Here is a 21,447-nt window from a genome sequence, read left to right as displayed (position 1 = left end):
TTTTAAGTTGTATTTAGGCTTACATTTATTTTTTTTATAAAAAAAATTCTCATTAAACAATGACCACTTTTTAAAAAAATAATAATAGTAATCCTAAAATCGAAGCACCTTAACCCACAAATGTTCCAGAAATGTCCTACTTACATATAAATGCACCAGTACTGCTTTCCTAGCACGGCGCCCACGATCTAGATTGTATGTGTGGGGCTGATATCTCAAGCATCTCATGCATCTTATGTGTTTGTGCGGCATAAGATGATGCAATCGAAGTGATCAACGAGATTTTTACATTGGAATCAATGTAAAAAGCCCCCAAAACCCCAATTTTAATTGCTAACCCCCCCTCATGGGTGAAATTGTCCCCCCATTGTTAACGCTACCCCACTATTGACGCCAACCCAAAGCGTGGCGAGCGCAGCGAGCCCGCGAGGGGCGGCGGTACGCGTCCTCCGACCTTTTCATACCCCCACTATCCACGTCGGCGTGGAGTTGATTTTATATAGTGTGGCGAGCGCAGCGAGCCACCGATCCCGAAGCGTGGCGAGGGGACGCGGAATACATGTAAAGTAGTCTGCGTCCACTTGCCACGCTTCGGGCTCGGTGGCTCGCCACACTATATAAAATCAACTCCACGCCAACGTGGATAGTGGGGGTATGAAAAGGTCGGAGGACGCGTACCGCTGCGCTCGCCACGCTTCGGGTTGGCATTGATAGTGCTGGTGGCGTTAACAATGGTTATTGGGGTTTCACGATTTTTTATCTCATGGATCTCATGCATCTTATGGATGCCTTAAGTACCTTAAACTTAAGGCATACAATCAATGAGACGGGCGCCGTGCTAGGAAAGCAGTACCAATGCACCTAGAAAATCAGAAACCGCTTTTTTTTTTTTTTAAACTTCCCGGATTTATACTTTTCAATCAACTATTGTGTAAAACATTGCAAACCTAAAGCATTTAAAAAATAATATTTGATCTTAAACGTAAGATTTTTATTCAATGAAAGTTTGAAAATCCCAGGATTTTTAACAAAATATTATTTAGTAGAACAAAAATGAGAAAATTTTAGAACCCTGTTTGCATTAGATAGGACATGACAAATTACATTTTTATTCTCATATTATAAACTTTATTTAAAATATATTCTATGTACAAGGTGCCATTTCCCATACTTAAATCAACCTTTAACCCCTTCAGTTGTGGGTTTTGCTGGGGCAGGACAAACCTACCAGGGCAGGTTTGTCCTGCCCCAGCAAAACCCACCACTAGATCATTAGCAGCTTCCCCACCCGTCACCTTTGCTCCGGTGATAGTACGCCGGAGCTCCACTGCCGATTGTCAATCAACGCACAGGCGGCAGGCTCTGGGATGTTTCGCGGCGGCTCGGGAGGACTCGGGCGCCTAAGTGCTCCCGAGCCGCCCGAATATCCCGAGCCTGCCGCCGCCGTCACTGCTACATAATGACTGGCGGCTGGCGGCTACAGGCTGGGGGAGCGGCAGGGGTTAGAACAGCTCCAGCATACGATCGCCGGAGCACAGGTGATTGGGGGGGCTGGGGGATACAAAGGGGGGCTCAAGAGGTGGTGCACACCTATTTCATATTTGTGGTATGCCCGGAAATTTTCCAGGACAGCCCGCTGCGGCAGCGCAGCTGAGCCCGGAAAACTTCCGGGCATACCACTCAAAAGGTTCATGTCTTGACGATGGGTGTGGGGCTATTTGGCAAAAATTGTCTATGTTTTCTCTTCAATTTTGTAATAGGTCTGCCACATTTTACACTCAGATCATATGTTTACCTAACAAATCATCTGATCATAGAAATGTAACAATTTAGTTTTTTTCATTTATAGTGTAAAATTGTTCATATTATTTACAAATGTATTCTAGCAATAGGAACAGGTGTGTATGGAGATTAAGATGAACAACTTTGATTTTTCACTTTGGTAAATGGTTCCATAACTGTTTACTCGAAGAACCGACACTGCATGTAGGTTTCATCTGAGGCCGTGTAACCAAACTTCTCGTAAAAGGCAACATTTTTGGGTTTGCACTCCAGTGTAACTTTGTAACAATCGAGCTTTTTGCTTAGCAGTGTGAGGACGGACAGTAACCTGGTACACAAGGGGGGGAAAAAAGAAAAGGTTTAGGAAATTTTTTGTAAACCATTACTAAAACTGAAGCAGGTGTCAGACCATACCCTCCAACATGACTTATTGCATTCGGTACACAATGCTCTGTTCCTGGACTTCCCTCTTAATGTATGATTGCCATCACCTATGTGGAACTAGGTAATTGACGAGAAGGGTGTTTTTTCAACTCAGGTGACGGCACTCATATATTAAGAGGGAAGTCTGGGAACAGAGCATTGTGTACTGAATGCAATGGGTCATGTTGGAGGGTAGGTCAGACCCAAAAGCTAAATTCAAGTGTTAAAGATAAATATTCCATGGTTTCATCGCAAGGCGGAATCCAACCAGTGGCGTAACTATAGTCCCGCAGCCCCCGCGGTGGCGGGGAGGCGCTAGGCAGGTGTGGGCGCCTGGGGGGTCTGCGGGACTATAGTTACCACCTGGTCCCGGCTCCCAACTCCTGCCCTCCCCCTCCTTACCCCATTGCCGCCGGCGCAACTGCCTCTAACCCGACACGCAGATCTGTGTCGGGTGACGGGCGGTCCCCGGCTCCAGTGATAATATAATAAGAGACACTCGGAAAATGGCTGCCCCCATAATGCTGTATGGGGGCAGCCATTTTCCGAGTGTCTGTTATTATATTAGCACTGCAGCCGGAGCCGGGGACCGCCCGTCACTCGACACAGATCTGCGTGTCGGGTTAGAGGCAGAAGCGCCGGCGGCAATGGGGACAGGTAAGGAGGGGGCTAATATTTCAGGGGGGGGGCGCCCGAAATGTCCGGCGGGGGGGGCGCAAAAAAAGTAGTTACACCTCTGAATCCAACCCTTATTGTGGTATATATGTAGGGGATTTTATGATTCATGAACAAACAGAAATGGGAGAGACCACATAGTGGCAGCTACAACATTGATTATATAGAATAGAAACAAATAAAAAGACAATTCAGATATAACAGAGCTCATTGAGATCCCTAGGCTGATCACACAGCTGGTATATGGTGTGAGGGTACGAGTTCCTCAATCACTCAGACACCGAGCAGATGAAACCAAAATATGGTTTATTTTTATCACAGCACACGAAATAGACAATAAACAGTGGCAAAGGTAAATTGCAGAGTAGAAAGATATTCAGGTAGCAGGCCCAAACAGACAGTCCTTGTATAGTCACAGTGCCGTCCAGTCCAATGATAGTGCCGTCCAGTCCAGTGATAGTGCCGTCCAGTCCAGTGATAGTGCCGTCCAGTCCAGTGATAGTGCCGTCCAGTCCAATGATAGTGCCGTCCAGTCCAATGATAGTGCCATCCAATCCAGTGATAGTGCCGTCCAGTGATAGTGCTGTATAGTCCTGTCCAGTGATAGTGCCGTCCAGTCCAGTGATAGTGCCTGTAAGGATAAATGTGTAGCCCCTCGACCTGGTGGCCCCTTAGGTACCAGTGAGAATGTAAATTAACCCTACACACCAAACACACGGTGGCGAGTCAAGAAACATTCTGTTTAATATCACAAAGGCAGCTAGTTAAAAGCATAATACATGGGAGTATACAATATGTATGTGTTACATTCTGATTGGTCTGTTGGTCTGTTGTAGAGCAGATTCAACAGGGGGGGGGGCATACAAAATATCATAATTACAGTCTTACGGTCAGCCTGCTAACCTCACACTCCTCCCCCTACATCTTTAGTCACTGTGCCCAGTTGCTCAGGAACCAATAACAACCTGGAATAGCGGGATGCAGAGCCGAGAATCTGGGGTTTGGATGTACCACCGGAGTCCCACAGGGTGACATCATACCAAACCCATCTTGTAAAAGGCGGCTGGTTTGCCGAACCAGCAAGGGCATGATTACAGTCTAAGTCATACATTGGAACTAACAAGGGATGTAGCGATTCCTCTTCTTCGGATTCTGGGTACCCCCCCTCTGCAACATTGTAACCTACTAATACTTTTGCCTCGGGCACAATGGGGCGGGGACCACTTTCCACCTCCCCCTCTTGCCCACGGAACAGGGGCCAAACAGCAGGCCAATATAGGGGCTCTGGCCCTGGCACTTCCACCACCCCGTCATGTCCTTCCTCCCCCAAACCCAAACTAGGGGCATGGCAAATTTCAGTCCAGCATTTGGTCTCAATGTCCAGGGCTGAGGAGGGACCCTCCATCACAAACAATTCCGCTGGTGGCTGCAGGACAGGCTGTGTCAGCTTTGTCCCCTTAAAAGCCAGATGCTCACCTGCAGCTACTTCTGCGCACACCTCCTTCTCCGCGATAGCCTCCTTCCCCAGCTGAGTATGCTGGGCAGCCCGAAACACGACATCATCTGCGACTGGTATGCTTGTGGCCTGGATGTTGTTGGATACTCCTCTAACCACGGTGATCTCCTCCTGGACGCAGTCCTCATAGATCCCCTGGCAGCAGGATAATAGCTCTTCATCTTCCATCTCAGCAAAAGGGAAGCTGTAGTGCAGCTCCTCCTGAATAACCTCCTTCACTTTGGGGATAACCTCCCCCTGTATAGAACACGGAGCAGCTTCCTCCCTAGGATGGGGGAGAAGCAGTTGCAAACGGTGCCTTTCATCACGCCCCCTGCGACACTGATCTTGCCATGCTGGGGTATCCAGGAGCCCCCGATCAATCGCCTCTTCCTCTGCCACAATAAAGCACTCCTCCAGATACTCCAATTGTTCCCACACACTCAGCTGTGCACCGAAATAAAGGATACATGCCCGATAATCGGTAAATGCTTTTGTAGGATCTCCCTGATCGCGAAGGATCTGCTGAAGGATTTCCCCGCGAGTGCAGGATTGGATGGGTATACCTCGCAGCTGACATTCTGCTATCAGCTCCTCCATACTCATTTCTTCAAGGGCAGTTAGGGGCCCCCCTGACAACGACCCTTCTCTCGCGGTAACAATTAATTCCGTGGCAGACCCCTCGGTTGTCTGCCCAGATTGCAGTAGCCCCCTTCTAGACCTTTCCTCTGGTTCTATCTGGGGCATCAATGTATTCTGGACTTGTCCTTCAGCCTCAGAATATTGTCCTCTTTGTAGCATCTGGGTAACTGTAGCAATCACTTCCTCTGTAAATTCTACAAACTCTGGCTCTCCCAGCAGATTCCAAGAGGTGGCCTCACCTTTACAGTGCAGAAATGCATCCCCCAGGTAACACAACTTGTCCTGTATGCTGGATACTCTCCACCCGCTGACCATCTGCTGAGCGTCTTCCCAGTACTTCCAGATATACTGCCTTTTCCTGACAATAAATAACAGATCCGGCTTCCCAGCCTGCCGATACACTGAAGAACCTCCGTCCCTGAGCTCCTCCGCTCCAGGGGTCTTGAGGCATCGATTTTCTTTCCTTGGAAACATTTTCCCTTACCACAGGAATGACACCTGCTCACTTGCTGAACATCACCTTATTGCATTTTCCGTTTCCTTACATATGGTCTGATCCTCTGTTCTCTGTGCTTTCTGTGCTCGATGGTTGGTGTCTGAATGATCCCACTGTCGCTGCCGCCAAATGTGAGGGTACGAGTTCCTCAATCACTCAGACACCGAGCAGATGAAACCAAAATATGGTTTATTTTTATCACAGCACACGAAATAGACAATAAACAGTGGCAAAGGTAAATTGCAGAGTAGAAAGATATTCAGGTAGCAGGCCCAAACAGACAGTCCTTGTATAGTCACAGTCCCAGATCAGTTCCACAGGGCAAACTATCACTTAGCCCACACAGCAGTGATAGCATATAAGTCCACACGATACCTAGACAGAGCATAACCTCTTAGTCCAGGACAGTCCATCAATTCTCTCCCCTCTCTTCCTGCAAAACCCCAACTTACATCCCAAAGGCACCCCTCTCCCCCTCCCTCAGGAATTCTTAACCCTTCCTATGCTGGGTGCAGTTGCATGAATGTAACAGGGTCTCCTATTACCTGTCCAGGGGCTGATTAACTCACTCCCTTCATCTGGCTTTGAAGCTTGTGTATGTGAGGGATTTCACACCTTCATGTAAACAGATCTCTTCTCTGGAGAGTGACCCTGGTGTTATCCAGCCTTTAGCTTCTTGTTATTTGGGGGGGAAGTGTATGTCTCTGCCACTACCTGTTGTCTCTGTTACTAAACAGCCTATAAAGAGGTCCTTTGATCCCTGAACCAAAAACTATACACAAACTGAACAGATTCTAATCTAAGCATTTGGTCGCTTCTAGCCGGACCATTTGTCTCCACATACACAGTTACAATATTTAAGTAATACGCATTTGGGAAGACTGCCATAATTAACTTCATAGTCACAAATCCCTTATTCATGATACCATCACAGTTTACTAAGAACATTACCTGGAGGCAGTGACGTAACCACGGGCAAATGGTCTCAATGGTATAATGCTTACATGAATAAAGTCCTGGGAAATACAGACATACATAGGACTACAGGGTACAGACTGACTAAAGTGTACATTTTTCACTACAAATAATAAAATATCATAATTACAGTCTTACGGTCAGCCTGCTAACCTCACATATGGTATGACCGTTAGGTGGACACATATACGGTCAATATGCAATGTATCAACATGGCTTAGGTCAATATGGATGGAAGGTCGACAATGGCTAGGTCGTCAGTCAAGAAGTCGACGTGGGTTTTTCACTTTTTTTTTTTTTTAGCAGACTTAGGGTACTTTATGCCCTACCATCTACTAGGGCGAGGAGGGAGAATAGAATGGTGTAGTGAGGCCCTATGGCGCACCGTTACAGTGTCCATGTCGACATTCAGGACAAAAAAAAAAGGTGAAAAACCCATGTCGACAATTAGGCTGTGGACCTAGCTATTGTCAGCCTAATGCTTGTATTAATCTTAGACATGTGGACTTATTTAAGGTGTTGACCTAAGCCATGTTGACATTCAGTGTTCGACGCAATGACCCATACCCATTTTCAAACACAGCCAGTAACATGGCAGTTATGAGCAAACTCAGAGCCGGCCTTAGGCATAGGCACACTAGGCAATTGCCTAGGACATTTGGAATTCCTAGGGGCACCAGCAGCTTCTGCTGATTAAAAATGATATGCAGCATGCCTATATTCTGTGTGTGAGTGAGCCTGTATCTGCATATGAAATAGTGTATTCATGGAAATCACTGTAACATAGCATTCTGTATGCAGGTACAGCCAGTCGCACACAGAATATATTCATGCCACATATCATTTTAAACATTGGAATCTCCTTGTGTGTGCTGGTCATAACAATGCAAATAAGACCAATTTTCAGCAAAAATGGCCAGAAGCTGCATTGCCTCTTGAATCAAGATGTATGCGGAAACATCTGCATCCAAGCAGAGGCAGAGGTCACAGTTTTAGCGGCTGTGCAAGTGCTGTCTGCGGGTGGGTTGGTTGTGCAATAGTCATCGGCATATGTGTAAGGCGCATTATGTGTGTCATGTATAAATGCATAATGTGCGACATATGTGTCATGTGTATAAGGGCATTAATAATGTGCAACATATGTGTAATGGGCATTATGTGTGTCATGTATAAGGGCATTAATAATGGGCAACATATGTGTAAGGGGCATTATGTGTGTCATTATGTGTATGAAGGGCATTAATAAAGGTTGGCATTATGGTTTTAAGGACATTAATAATGTGTGTCATGTGTAAGGGGCATTACTGTGTGGTATTATCAGTCTGATGGAAGGGCCCAGTGGGAGCCCCGGGCCCCGTCCCCTTAAAATGACAGCAGCAGCTGCAGCTCTTCTCCACTGCCCAGCACACATTGCTTTACGCTGGGTTGCAGTGTGGACATGGAAGTGCTTGTTTTCCAAAGATTTTTTTCTAAGAGTATAATGTGAGGAGTAATGTACATAAGGTAAAGTGGTACTACTGTGTGATGTAAAGTGAATAAGGGACACCATCGCATGATATAATGTGAATAAAGTTGCACTACTGTGTGGCATAATTTGAATTGGGGGTACTATTGTGTGGCCATGCCCCTTCCCAGCAAGAACACACCCATTTGGGCTGCGCACCGAATGTGTGCACTGTTTCTATTTAAAATATTGCGGGTAGGAGCACCAAAATGATGACTGCTATGATGAGGGTCGATGGTGCTGGGAAAGGGGAGCAGGGTCAGAGGCGGAACTAGTGGCGGTGCTAAGGGGCACCAGCCAAAATCTTGCCTAGGGCGTCATTTAGGCTAGGGCCGGCTCTGAGCAAACTGGTTGGTACTTTGGGCCAGATTAATTAAGCCTGATGAAGTGGAAGGTGATAATGCAGCAGCCAATAAGTGCTCCTGTTATTTTTCAAACCCAGCCAGTGACATGATAGTAAGGAGCTGATTGGTTGCTGCATTATCATTTTCCACATAATAACTTTGCCAGGCTTAATACATCTGCCCCTTCTATCTCCATCCGCAATACCTCTTTCCAAGGCAAAGTACACCTCCCCCTATGCCACAAACACTTACAATTTTCCAAGCTGCTTCCCTCTGCACTCATCACTGACGACCACCTCTTCTATCCGACCCCTCTGTAGGAAGAGACACACAGACTCAGTACCCCCCAAATCACAGACACTGGTGCCTCCTGCCCCACAGACATTAGGCTGTACAATGGATTACGCGCGAACAGAGGGAAAGCACATAACGGCCATTATACAGAATGTGTCATGGACATGTTCTGCTGTGCTGAAACTACATCTACAGATATTCTATCTTATGGTACTATGTATCCAGAAGTCATTCAGAGGAGCATGAAAAATGTTGTTCAATCATTTTTGACAGCATCTTGGGGCCTGTTTATCCTACATAATAAGTGTTTACAGCTGCTCCTCTATGGTGGAATTGAAGTGTTATGCATGCCAGCGGTCGCTAGGTGGAGCTATTCAAGTGTTGCCGCATTAGGTGTTAGAAGTAAAGGGATTGCGAATGGGATCATTTCACTCCTCAGTAGCTGGGCACACTAATGTACATGCATGGCCTGACTACGTATACGGATTGGCCAATAAAGCAACCTATGGGAGAGTGGGGTATTTATATGGGATGAAGGGCTATATGCAGTGGCGTAGATAGTGTAAGGCAGCCCCTGCTGCTGCTTGGGGGAGCGGGGGCTGTGTGGGCACTGGGTGCCGACACCGGCCCAGCAGCTCTGAGTCTGTCACACTACACCAGGTGTGGGCAAACTCTGGCCCGCGTGCCGGATGCGGCCAGCGACACCATCCGGACCAGCCCACTGCCCTCCACCCCTCTCCTTACTGTGCCCCGGCCCCTGCCTCCCCCGCCGCGTCTGTATTCGGCCGGGAGTCGGGACCGCATATTTACTAATCTGCTTCCCGGCCCCTGGCTCCTTATGAGTCAAATGTCTATAACAAAATGGCCGCCTCCTTAGAGCAGAAAGGTTTTTAAGATGCTAGAGGAGGCAGCGGCGGCCTCCTCTAGCATCCTTACAAACGGTCTGCTGTAAGGAGGCGGCCATTTTGTGATGGACATTTGACTCATAAGGAGCCAGGCGCCAGGATGCAGATCAGTAGACATGCGGTCCCAACTCCCGGCCGAATACTGATGCGGCGGCGGAGGCAGGGTAAGAATAGGCGGAGAGGCAGCGTTAAATTTAGGGAGGGGGGGGGGTGCACAAATTGTCGCAACGCCCCTGGCTATATGGCCACGTAGCAGTGGGGAGGAAAGATCCTGCCGCCCCTGTCTATTACAGCAACTCCTCTGCACACAGGATATAGCAGCCACCTACCTTGGCGCACCCGTGGATGAATTTGTGTTCCACAATTAGAGTGGCTGTAGCTACGATCTGGCCTAGGTTCAGGTCTTCCACCACAATCACAAAGTAATTCCCAGTTTTCTTCATGTGCTCAAATTTTTCTAGCAAGACGAGAGAAAGTAAAGTTACGTTACACCCACGATTCATAGACATAATACTTCAAACTCTTGTCAACCTTGTCATTGTCGACCAAATGCTTTTGTTGACTGTAGCCATTTCAACCTATTTCAGGTGTTGACCTAAGCCCTGTCTACCTATTAACCGTATTCCGCTACACCAAAATGCCCAGCCACGTCCTGATGGAAAGATTTCTATAGCCACGTGGCACCTTTGTCTGCATGGCTTCGGTCACAGCTGCAGGTAGAGGGCGCGGACACAATCGCCAGTTAGAGCAATGGGTTGTCGCTACACAACTGTGGGCGTAGTTACTGATGTCACAGTACAATGATTAGGGGGCATGGCCAAGTGGTAGGGACTAAGGTGACATCATTGTTGTAGTTGCACTGGTACATGGCAGGCAGGTTGTGAATGTTTTCCGACAGTTGGCGCATTAATTATAGTTACGCCGCTACCTAGAATCCTCGTAGAACCGTCATACGATCACATTTCTGTACTTACTGATAAAATCCTCGGCAGTCACATCTCCCACATTCGTCAGTTGTCCAAGTACCTTGTAAAAGCCTAAAACAAATGAATATTTACTTTGTGGAATTGATATCATTTGAATGAGACATAGAATAACCTGCTCTGATGTGATCTCTGATGCCCGCTGGGTACTGGGTTTAGGAAGGCACATACCGGCCAGAGACAGACTGCTGGGTTGTGAAGGTCACCAACAAAGTAACAGGCTCTAGTTTGTTTTCTAATAAAGTATATTTTTATTCAACAGATGTCACACAAGTGATAGAAGCAAGCAATTAAAGATCATTAGCAGTTTGTGGTAGAAACATACAACAGAATAAAATCAGGTTAGTATACATTACACGTGATTTCTGCGTACACTGTTAATTTGCAAAACAATAAAAACAACTAAATGAAGAAATCTGTATTTTTTGTTAGCAGAAACTTTGCTTTCTTTTAACTTTAAACACAATAAACTGACCAAGTAAAACATCATCCACCACCACCACCACCACCACAATAAACCAACCAAGTAAAACATCATCATCATCAACAGCAACAACAACCACAACCGGCTAAATACAATAAAACAAAAGAAAAAAAACACAACAAAGTGTAGCGTCTTCAAATAGTAAGCTGTAGTGCGCAGGACTCGAATTGTGCAGCAGTGGTATAAGGAGCATCTATCGAACACAGAATATGGAGTTAAAGTAAAGGAAAATCAAAGCGCTCCTTAGAGCCAGAGGCATTCACTAGTGCCTTAAAGGAGGAGCATGTGGGGATATTATTGGCCATCCACAGCCTTTCAATACATACGTTAGCCAGGGCGCAGACATAAATATATAGATTTTCCCAACTGGACAGGACATCGGAACTCTCTAGCCCTTAAACACATAACTTTGGTGTAAATATTCCTTGAGGCATCCCTGTATCCTCCCATAGACGATTCCAGAATAGTGTATTTGGGGCAGGTATCAGAGTCTATTACAAATTTAGCTGGTCTAGCTCGGGTCGTACAAGTCCTATTAAAAATGAGAAACTGAATTTGTTGGAATCTAATGGACCCTGTGACAGTTATTCAATAGCGTGTTCCCATTCTACTTCCAGCATGCGGGGCATTAAAGGTAGGTTTTTTTTCTTGTAGTTCCACAGAAAAAAAAATAGTTAAATACACACGGACACATTAGAAAAATAAAAGTTTAATACATACATTACACAAACACACTGATACTTACCTATCTTGATCCCGTAGGTAGGTCCCAGGGTCCGGGGCTCCAGGGCTGAAGAGTCCGGGGTCCTGGATCCGTAGTAATCCAAAGGGGTACCTGGGGAAGGAAATCCTACTCAACAGCTCCTGTGGCGACCACCTCGGCATCTTCTGTTGAAGTCCCGCTGCAGATGCCGGGGTGGTCGCCACAGGAGCAGGTGAGTAGGATTTCCTTCCACAGGTACCCCTTTGGATTACTACGGATCCTGGACCCCGGACTCTTCAACCCCGGACCAGCCCCAGAACCAAGCCACCGGACCCAGGGACCTACCTACGGGATCAAGATAGGTAAGTATCAGTGTGTTTGTGTAATGTATGTATTAAACTTTTATTTTTCTAATGTGTCAGTGTGTATTTAACTATTTTTTTTTCTGTGGAACTACAAGAAAAAAAACCTACCTTTAATGCCCCGCATGCTGGGACTTGTGGTTCTACAAGTCCCAGCATGCGGGGGAGGCTTGCTGGGACTCATAGTTCCACAGGAAAAGACAATAGGTTTTCATCTATTTTTTACACTGAAATCAGCTCGATGCCCACCGCCCAGGGGCATCGAGGACAGCACCAGGCTTCAGCCTGGTCAGGTAAGTCCTGGAGGGGGGGGGGACCCCTTTATTGGGGGGGTCCCCACTCCCCCAGGCTCCCTGGCCAGGCTGACCGGTCAGAGGGCTGAATGCTTTGGCCGCGGGACCTCATATAATAAGTGTCCCCCGGCTGTGGCATTACCCTGCTGGCTGGTTTGGCCTGGGGCTGGTTCTTAAAATACGGGGGACCCCTAGTCATTTTGTCCCCCGTATTTTGGGAACCAGCCCCGGACCTGGTTTTAAAAAATCAGCGAAGCCCTATTTGTCGGGTTTCCTGATTTTTTAATACCAGCCCCGGCTCTTTCAGCCTGGTGCTGGTTACGGCTGTGGGGGGGACCCCACGCCGTTGGTTTTTTTTTAATAGGAGGGTGACTGCTATAATTATGCCCTAACCAAGCCCATTATGATAATTTTGGTCACATGTGACATGTCACTAGCCCAAATCGGGAGAGTGTGTACGGTGGTACAATCTTTTTCTTGCGACTGTTTGGACGGGAGTACATCAGACGTACAAGTAAATTGTACAGGTGTGTACGAGGTGTGTACGCGCGTGTCGGCTGTTTGTGGACGGTCCGACAGGAGTACGGTCGGCCGAACGGTTGCAAAAAATAAATATTGTATATATGTGTACCCAGCTTCAGTTCTAGATCTGATAAGAGTGTTCAGCTGAAGTCTAGGACGCCCATGAGTCCAAACTAGAGGGGAGAGGATATTATACAATTCCCAAGAAAATAAAAAGGGAAAATATAAACTGGAGACTTCAGGAAAATATATAGAATTTTGTTCAATAATAACATTTTCATAAGATTGACCTACACTGTCAATGAAAGCTTACACCATCATTTAGATTTACGTACAATCTGTTGCGTCAGTGGATCAAGATTTAAGGGAATACAATCTGATGGGTCATTTGTAAATTGAATACCCAAGTACTTAAATTGGTTAGTCCAACATAAAGGAAAAGCAATCTGAGAGGGGGGGGGGGGGGGGGGTCATTACTGGCATTAAAAATGACAATTCACAAAAAAGGTCTGAATGTTTGCTAAATTCGTCGATCACCCATAAAAGGAACAGTCTCTATTTATTAAAGTACAGGACAGAGAAAAAGAAACCTCTGGCTGGGTATAGGTCATTGGGTCAAACAAATTAAGGTCGACAGGGTCAGAAGGCCGACAAGCCTTAGGTCGACATTGGGAAGGTCAAATGGTCAAACGTTTTTGTTACATATATCGACATGGACACCACATTGGTGCCTCGATACGCTCAGCAAACTATTATATTCTCCCTCCAATCCCTAGGGGATGGTAGGGCATAAAACACTGACTGTTGACACGTTAGCTAAAAAAAAAAAAAACATAAAAAAACAAACAAATTGACCTTCCCAATGTCGACCTAATGCTTGCGTCGACCTGTTGACCTTTTCTCTACCTAAGGTCTGTGAACACCATGTATGTCAACCTTAATAGTGTCGACCTAACAAGGTATACCCTCTGGCTGCCATCTCGATTTTACTGGTAACCGGTCAATCACAAAGCGGCCAGAATTGGACATTGCTTGTGATTGGCTGAGCAGCTAGTGATACACAGTTATTCAGCGGTTCAGTGAGTATCTGCTGCTATAGATTTAAAGTGCGTACACACTATGCTATAGATTTAAAGTGCGTACACACTAGACAATAAATGAAAGGATATGCACAATGATGATCATTAACGATATTTTTGTGCACATCAAATGTGTGTATGTGCTAAATCGTTAAGGATGGGCTCACCTGCAAGTCGTTACTGATGTTCCCCGTCATCTGTACATGCAGGACTGATGAGGATATTGCTAGTTAGAGCCATGCCGCAGAATACTACATGGCACCCGCGCCGCGCTGCCCCCCTCCCCCCCCCCTCACCACCACCACCACCACCACCACCACTCATGATGCCTGGCATTGGCAAGCATTGCCAACGTTATTGCTGGGTATCCATATTGGCTAATAAGTACCCAGCTTTACTTTCCGCGCATAAGGGATTTCCAGAAGACAGAAGAATTTCCAATTGGAAACCAGACGAACAAAGAAAAATTACTTTCGACAAATTAATTTTTCCTTTAAATTAAAAATATGTGGAAATGTTTCTTTTGTGCAGATTTTTTTTAAGTGTATATTTGGTGACGCTTATATAGGGAGTAGATTGGTACCAATCTTTGTTTATTGTCATTGAGTCCCTATCGCTTATGGCAGCTGGTACGAGTCCTATCATTATTTGGCAACATAATGTACTTACAGTATATCTTTGTGAATGTTGCAAGTGGCTATTACATACAGGACAGCTTCATAGCGTATAAAGAGAGCATTGTGGTTGGGTGGAGGAAATAGTATACCTACCTCTATTTAAGTCTGCTGTACATAGCGGCCTCAGGATAAGCCCCTCCCCGGGAAGCACAGGCGATATGGCCGGACTGAACGACACTGTATTCTGGCTCCAGTCGATCTCCTCCAGCAAACGAGCGTCAAACAAGGGGGTTTCATCTAGGATCATGGTTGCACCACGGCAAGTCCTGAAATGATTAAATAAAGCTTGATAAAAGTCTCAGTTTGACTGACAAACAAATCTTGTTTGTTTTCTGATAAGCTGTTCAAACGTGGAGAACATTTGTTTTAGAAACGGTTTGTTCTTTTATATGCGCCAGAAACTGCCCAGCAGAGCACATGTGCAGCATTCTTCCATGGAAAACGGGAGTGGACTCCCAGCATGCCTCGGTGCATGGGCGGCTGCCTTATTTTATTTCCATTAGGTAGTAAAGCATTGCATACTGTCATAGCATTATTGTACACAAAGCTATAGATTAGACATTAGGTGCAAGTAACAAGCCTGAAAACCACCATAATTTTGGTTACTACTGTACACCCATAAGTGTGGCTACCATTATAATGCTTATGGATATGCATCCACCACACGAGCACCTTGCTCAGGTCTGCAGCCTGTACAGTGCGAAAACATACAATATAACTCAGTGTCTATGTACTAACCACCTTGATAGAGATAAAGTATCATCCAATCAGCAACTGTAACACAGCCTGTAACATGGCAGTGAGCTGATTGGCCAGTACTTCGTCCACATTATCTCTTTCCAAGGACCAGTGCATAGACCACGCATCAGCAACAGACTCTACGGGCTGTATTATCTATACAGCTACAGAAAAAATGGCTACGTATATATTGTTTTGTAACCCCACTAGCTACCAGCCTGTCAAAATGTCAGCACAACATAAACAGTAAGGTCAACGCCGTTGGCGCCATTTAGTGACCTCGGACAAGCACAACAATTGAATTCCCCCCATAGAGGTGAGGAGCAGTTAGCCATATATTATTCAGTAAACTATTTCCCTATTAGTATAAGCCACAGACAGTGTGACAAACAGGATTATGTATCCTGTAAGGTGACTTGTCACCATCTCCACCCATGTGCAGTGTGATGTGTGCGACACACCCCATGTCAAATTACACAACAGAGGCTGCTGTCTCATTCTAGATGGGAACACTTCACACCGACGTTCCCGGACCTAATCACAATACTACACTTATTATACATCCACGGTACCAGCCACGACAGGCCACGTAACAATATACACGCACAGGAAACACTCTGCAGGAGTAACTTCTATCAAGCTATGAACATCTACAAATGTCGGCGAACTGCAACTCCTAGCAGGGTTTGACACCTAACTGTAGTTATATAAATCATGCAAAGAAACAATTCACCTATAACTATTTAGAAATGGATATTTTAACGTTTCTGTCCAATTACTTGGGATCCAATACAATATAAAAAAATACCAACATTTATAAGATTAAAGGTAACACTGTCAAGCAGTCAGATACATATAAGACTGTATAAAATGGGTTTGATTCCCACCATGACCCTAAAGGTCCATTCACACTGGGCGACTATGCCCAGCGTGTATGGACAGCGATGATCGCTGAAACTGAGCGGCTTTCCCCCTGCCTGGCGCCTTTGCGTAGCGCAGAGCAGTACAGAGGGTGGGGCAGTACAGACGGTGTAATGGTTAGCATTACTGCCTCATAGCACTGAGGTCATGGGTTCTATTCCCACCACGGCTCTAATGGTGTGTACACACGGTCAGATGTGCCTTAAGATCCTATCCACGATCCGATCAGATAGGATCGTGGATAGGTTCTTAAGGCACATCCGATTTGCATCCAATCTTGACTATATAGTGCAGATCTGCACTATATAGACAAGGCAGCCAAGACTTTCTGGCTTCCGATACGTGAACGCGCATCGGGATCGGAAGGGTTAAAACCCTTGCGATCTGCATCCGATTCTGATCTGATGTTGACTATATCGTCAACATCGGAAAGGAAATAGGACCGTGTGTACACAGCATAACTGTGCGGAGTTTGTATATTCTCCCCATACTTGGGTGGGTTTCATCCGGGTACTCCGGTTTCCTTCCACATTCCAAAAATATACTGGTAGGCTAATTGGCTCCCAACAAAATAAACCCTAGAATGTCTGTGTGCGTGTACATGTGGTTGGGAATATAGATTGTAAGCTCCACTCGGGCAGGGACTGATGTTAATGTTCAAATATTCTCTGTAAAGCGCTGCGGAATATGTATGCGCTATATAAAAACTGTTAATAAATAATTAATAATAATAATAAATATACACACTCTGCACTCAGACCTGCCCTGCTTACAGTTGCTGTTCCACCTACATGCTGTAAACGTATCATTATATTAGGGTGCCTATACCCCCAGACGATTCTTCAACTACTTTTATAGGGTTTATCTTCCAGCTCTGGCCGAAGATCACCTGAAGGAGAAAGCAGTTTGCCGGGAGGAACGGACACAGGCCTGCAGCTTGGGATTGGCCACCAGGATAACAACCACCTCCACCATTTTAATTTGCCAACTTGCTAGTACAGAATGCATCGGCCCAGGGTGGAGTGCACAGAATATTTCAAATATTTTACTTAGATGGCACAGCTGCAAGGGACTTCCCCAGGAGGTAGGCATCAGGGGCAGAACGGATACTAAGGGTCCTATTCATCCCTGAGAGACAGATGTATTCTGATGATTAAGGGGTCAACTTTCTGTAAACTAGGATCATTACATAAATGTTTGGGAGCCGCTGACAGCAGACAGTAGACGTCTCATTGGTGGATCAGTGATATTAAACAGGTTTAAAAATCCCAATCCTGGCAGGGAATGTAGAATCTGTTATATTTAACATGCTTCATTTCCACGATCCTCCAACGGATCACCGAGCGATGGCTGCCAATCGGCACATCATGTCGGTACAGAGCCGGCCCTAGCCTAAATTATGCCCTAGGCAAGATTTTGACTGTTGCCCCCTAGCACCGCCACTAGTTCCGTCTCTGACCCTGCTCCCCTTTCCCAGCATCATCAACCCTCATCATAGCAGTCATCATTTTGGTGCTCCTACCCGCAATATTTTAAATAGAAACAGCGCACCCATTCGGTGCGGAGCCCAAACAGGGGTGTGTTCATGCTGGAAAGGGGCATGGCCACACAATAGTACCCCCAATTCAAATTATGCCACACAGTAGTGCAACTTTATTCACATTATATCATGCGATGGTGTCCCTTATTCACGTTACATCACACAGTAGTACCACTTTACCTTATTTACATTACTCCTCATATTATTCACATTATACCATTAGAAAAAAATCCTGAGAAAATATTGTATTTTAAGCACCTCAATGGCCACACTGCAACCCAGCATAAAGCAGTGTGTGCTGGGCAGAGGAGAAGAGCTGCAGCTGCTGCTGTCACTTAAAGGGACGGGGCCCGGGCCCCCACTGGGCCCTTCCATCAGACTTTGGCCTGGGTAATTTGTACCCCCTACCCCTTTTTCTAGGCACCCCTGATAATACCACACAGTAATGCCCCTTACACATGACACACCTTATTAATGCCCTTATAACCATAATGCCCCTTACAAATTATGCCAACCTTTATTAATGCCCTTCATACACATAATGACACACATAATCCCCCTTACACATATGTCACACATTATTAATGCCCTTATACACATGACACACATTATGCCCCTTACACATATGTCACACATTATTAATGCATTTATACATGACACACATAATGCCCCTTACACATATGCCGAACACTATTGCACAACCAACCCACCCGCAGACAGGACTCGCACAGCCGCTAACAGCCTCACTCACACACACAAAATAGGCATGCTGCATATCATTTTAATCAGCAGAAGCTGCTGATGCCCCTAGGCATTCCAAATGCCCTAGGCAATTGCCTAGTTGGCCTATGCCTAAGGCCGGCTCTGTGTCGGTAGATTGGCGTTTCCAGCTGGTCGGTGGATTGCACCTGCTAATGTATGGGCAGCTTAAGTCACTTTTCTATGCTAGAAACAACTTGCTTTCCTTGTCTTGCGCGTTGAGGCTAGGGTGAAGCTTGTTAGCACTAGGCTGATGCATTGAGGGACTGGGAGTGACTGCCCGAGTGGGGATGTGGTGAGGTGGGTAATAAGGAGAAGTGGTCCATGGCAACCAATCAGCAGCTCTGCATAATTTGATATTATACAATTTATAGATGTCATTTCAGAGCTTTGCTATAGCTTCAGCTGGTGCTACAATGAGACGCAGGCAGCAGTAGCTACCCTATGTCCCTTCCCTTTTGGCTCTCGAGCTACTGGGCTGGCTGGGACCTGCAGTGTACCACCCAAACTAAAGGGCTTGTAGTCCTATTGTGAGAAGTTCTATATAAATAACATAGCAACTACTGCTACAATAATAATAATAATAGTAGTAGTAGTAGTATTGCACCAGGGGTTCCCCAGCAGCCTGACATGGAACATGACGTCCCTACGCTGCAGGATGCACTAAACACGGCCACAGATACACATGGAGCCTGCTTCCCTCCAGCTGCAGCCCCATGGGAGCTCACTTACCCCGCCAGCAGCTGTCCGGCCTCCAGCTGCTCCTCAGACCCCGGCTCCCCTCTCCTACTGGGTGTCCGTGCTCCAGGCAGAAACTTCGACGTGGCGTGACGTCAGCAACCCGGCGGCGAGCCCCAGCGCCCGGCCAATCACAGCTGGGAGACCCAGCCCATCCTCGCCCATATCCTTAACGTCACCAACCGCGCCTTGCCCATACTGAGACGCCTTGCCCTCTCTGTGACGTCACCAGTCGCGCCGCACAGCAGTGATAGGAAAGGGTGGCTGCTGTACGTTGTCATGACTACCGGCCCCATAGGCTGTACAGTCACTTATCACCAGCAGAGCTACATGTTTTTAGGGTGACAGTGAGACAGGGATGGAGATATATATATATATAGAAGAAGGGGTGTAGTACTTTCCCATTTGTGGGTTTTCTTTTGTATGTGTGTGATCATTCTCTGATTGTCCCTTTTATATGTGTTTTTTGCTAATAAACGTTATTTATCCTTAATACGTTTTGTAATATTACATAAGTGTGGGGCAGCACGGTGGTGTAGTGGTTAGCGCCACTACCTTGCAGAGCTAAGTATGAGTGTAATACCTGAAAGAGGCCACATCTGTGTTGAGGGGTGTCACGGACCCACCGGTCGCCTGCTCCGATACGTCAATCTGAGCAGCGCCGGCCGTGACTGGGGTTCACTCAGGACACTCGGGTCCTTTCCTTGAGGTACACTGCCACCAGCCAAAACCTGATTTTAGCGCCTGAAACTGCGCAAGGGGCGGCTTGGCTCGCCCCTGACCACACAATACAAGATAACAATGGTAACGTTTTCCAGCCTTTCTCTCCTGAGGCTAATGAGTCTTAGGAACACAGAACCAGAACTGGGAATATGTATTATTTATTCCTAGAAATACTACAGAGCTTTAGAAAATAGTTACATGACATTACAATGATTTTAAAAGTACACACAACGATTTTTAAATGCAATTCCAGATATAAAATAAAAAGGGAAAAAAGACAGAACCGTATCATACAATCCTGAAGTGGGGGGGTTCTCCACAAGAAATCTCTCGTCGCCTACAGCCTGATTGCTAGACCCCCAGGTAGTGACTCTGACTATAGGGAGAAAGGTCTTAGTTATACCTTGCAGACTCCCTCATCCCTCCCACCCTTGGGATTCCACTCTTTCCATGCTGAAGGAGTGTGGAAGGTCCCTGGCAATGTATTTTCTACAGTCTGCTGTTTTCAAAGTGATTGATCCTCCTTCCTTGCATAGCAGACCCACTGATAAGAGATGTGAAGGAAGGGGACAAACTCTAACCTCTTCTCCTGGACCATGGTTTATGAGGGGCTCAGATCTTATCTTACATCCTAACTCCGGAGGAGTCCACAGATGTCACACTGAGGAAATACAGGCCTCAAACTCAAACCAGGGTCACCTACAGTTTACATACAAGACATGTCCTGATTCCAATACTCACAGGAGACATAACTATTACACCAATATCAGACATACATTGACCGGACAGATAATCATAACAGGAGGCATACGTTAATTTGATCGATCACCTGATCTGATCGTTACACCTCCCCCTTTTAAAATGGTGCACAGAGGCGGTGACCCACGTCACCGTCTCATCAGTGCGCTATTAACTACATCACCTGGACAGGTAGCAGTGGTCTCTGTGCTGAGACAGACTGCCACTGATTCTGCGGGATCTGTACTAACACTTCACTATACTTGACGTCTGTCATGGCACCACCGGACGCCATAGCCGTGGCTAGGGTGGGCAATGGGCATAGTCCCTGTCCCTCTCGCAGGAGATGGCAAACTAAAAGCACACAGGTGTCCTCGAACCCATAGTCTGTGAGCACACTGATATAGTGGGAGCTGTGTCCATCCCGGCTGATATTGACACAGCCCACCACAGCTGTGCGTCGTACTCCTGGGCACGGATTCTCCCCTGCAGCTGTCAGTTTGGCCTTACTCACTGAGATCAGTACCAGACCATTCCTCCACACCCCAAACGGCCATCCCCCTGGGACTCGTAACTCGGCACGTTTAACTATACCACAGGTGTGGGGCATTCTCCCAGCACTATATACAGACTTAAAAATGTCTTCCCAGCA

General features: G+C 46.4%; 1 protein-coding gene across 2 annotated transcripts; it reads right to left on the bottom strand.

The window, feature by feature from the left end:
• Positions 1-655: 655 nt before the first annotated feature.
• On the bottom strand, positions 656-19,484 carry GNPNAT1 (glucosamine-phosphate N-acetyltransferase 1). Of its 2 annotated transcripts, XM_083167532.1 has the most exons (6): positions 19,329-19,484; positions 14,732-14,904; positions 10,510-10,572; positions 9,865-9,992; positions 8,589-8,650; positions 656-2,110 (listed from the first exon to the last, which is right to left on the bottom strand). In XM_083167532.1, exons 2-6 carry the CDS (start codon positions 14,883-14,885, stop codon positions 1,963-1,965), a joined length of 555 nt encoding a protein of 184 aa, XP_083023658.1. In that variant the 5' UTR covers positions 14,886-14,904; positions 19,329-19,484; the 3' UTR covers positions 656-1,962. The 2 variants fall into 2 exon arrangements, with proteins under 2 accessions (XP_083023658.1, XP_083023659.1); XM_083167533.1 differs by lacking the exon at positions 10,510-10,572.
• Positions 19,485-21,447: the final 1,963 nt, after the last annotated feature.

The sequence above is a fragment of the Crinia signifera genome, chromosome 12, assembly GCF_055691185.1.
Source record: "Crinia signifera chromosome 12, ASM5569118v1, whole genome shotgun sequence".
In the NCBI taxonomy this organism is placed as follows: Eukaryota; Metazoa; Chordata; class Amphibia; order Anura; family Myobatrachidae; genus Crinia; species Crinia signifera.
Note: the sequence above shows the minus strand (reverse complement) of the source record. Positions and strands in the feature narration are given on the sequence as shown.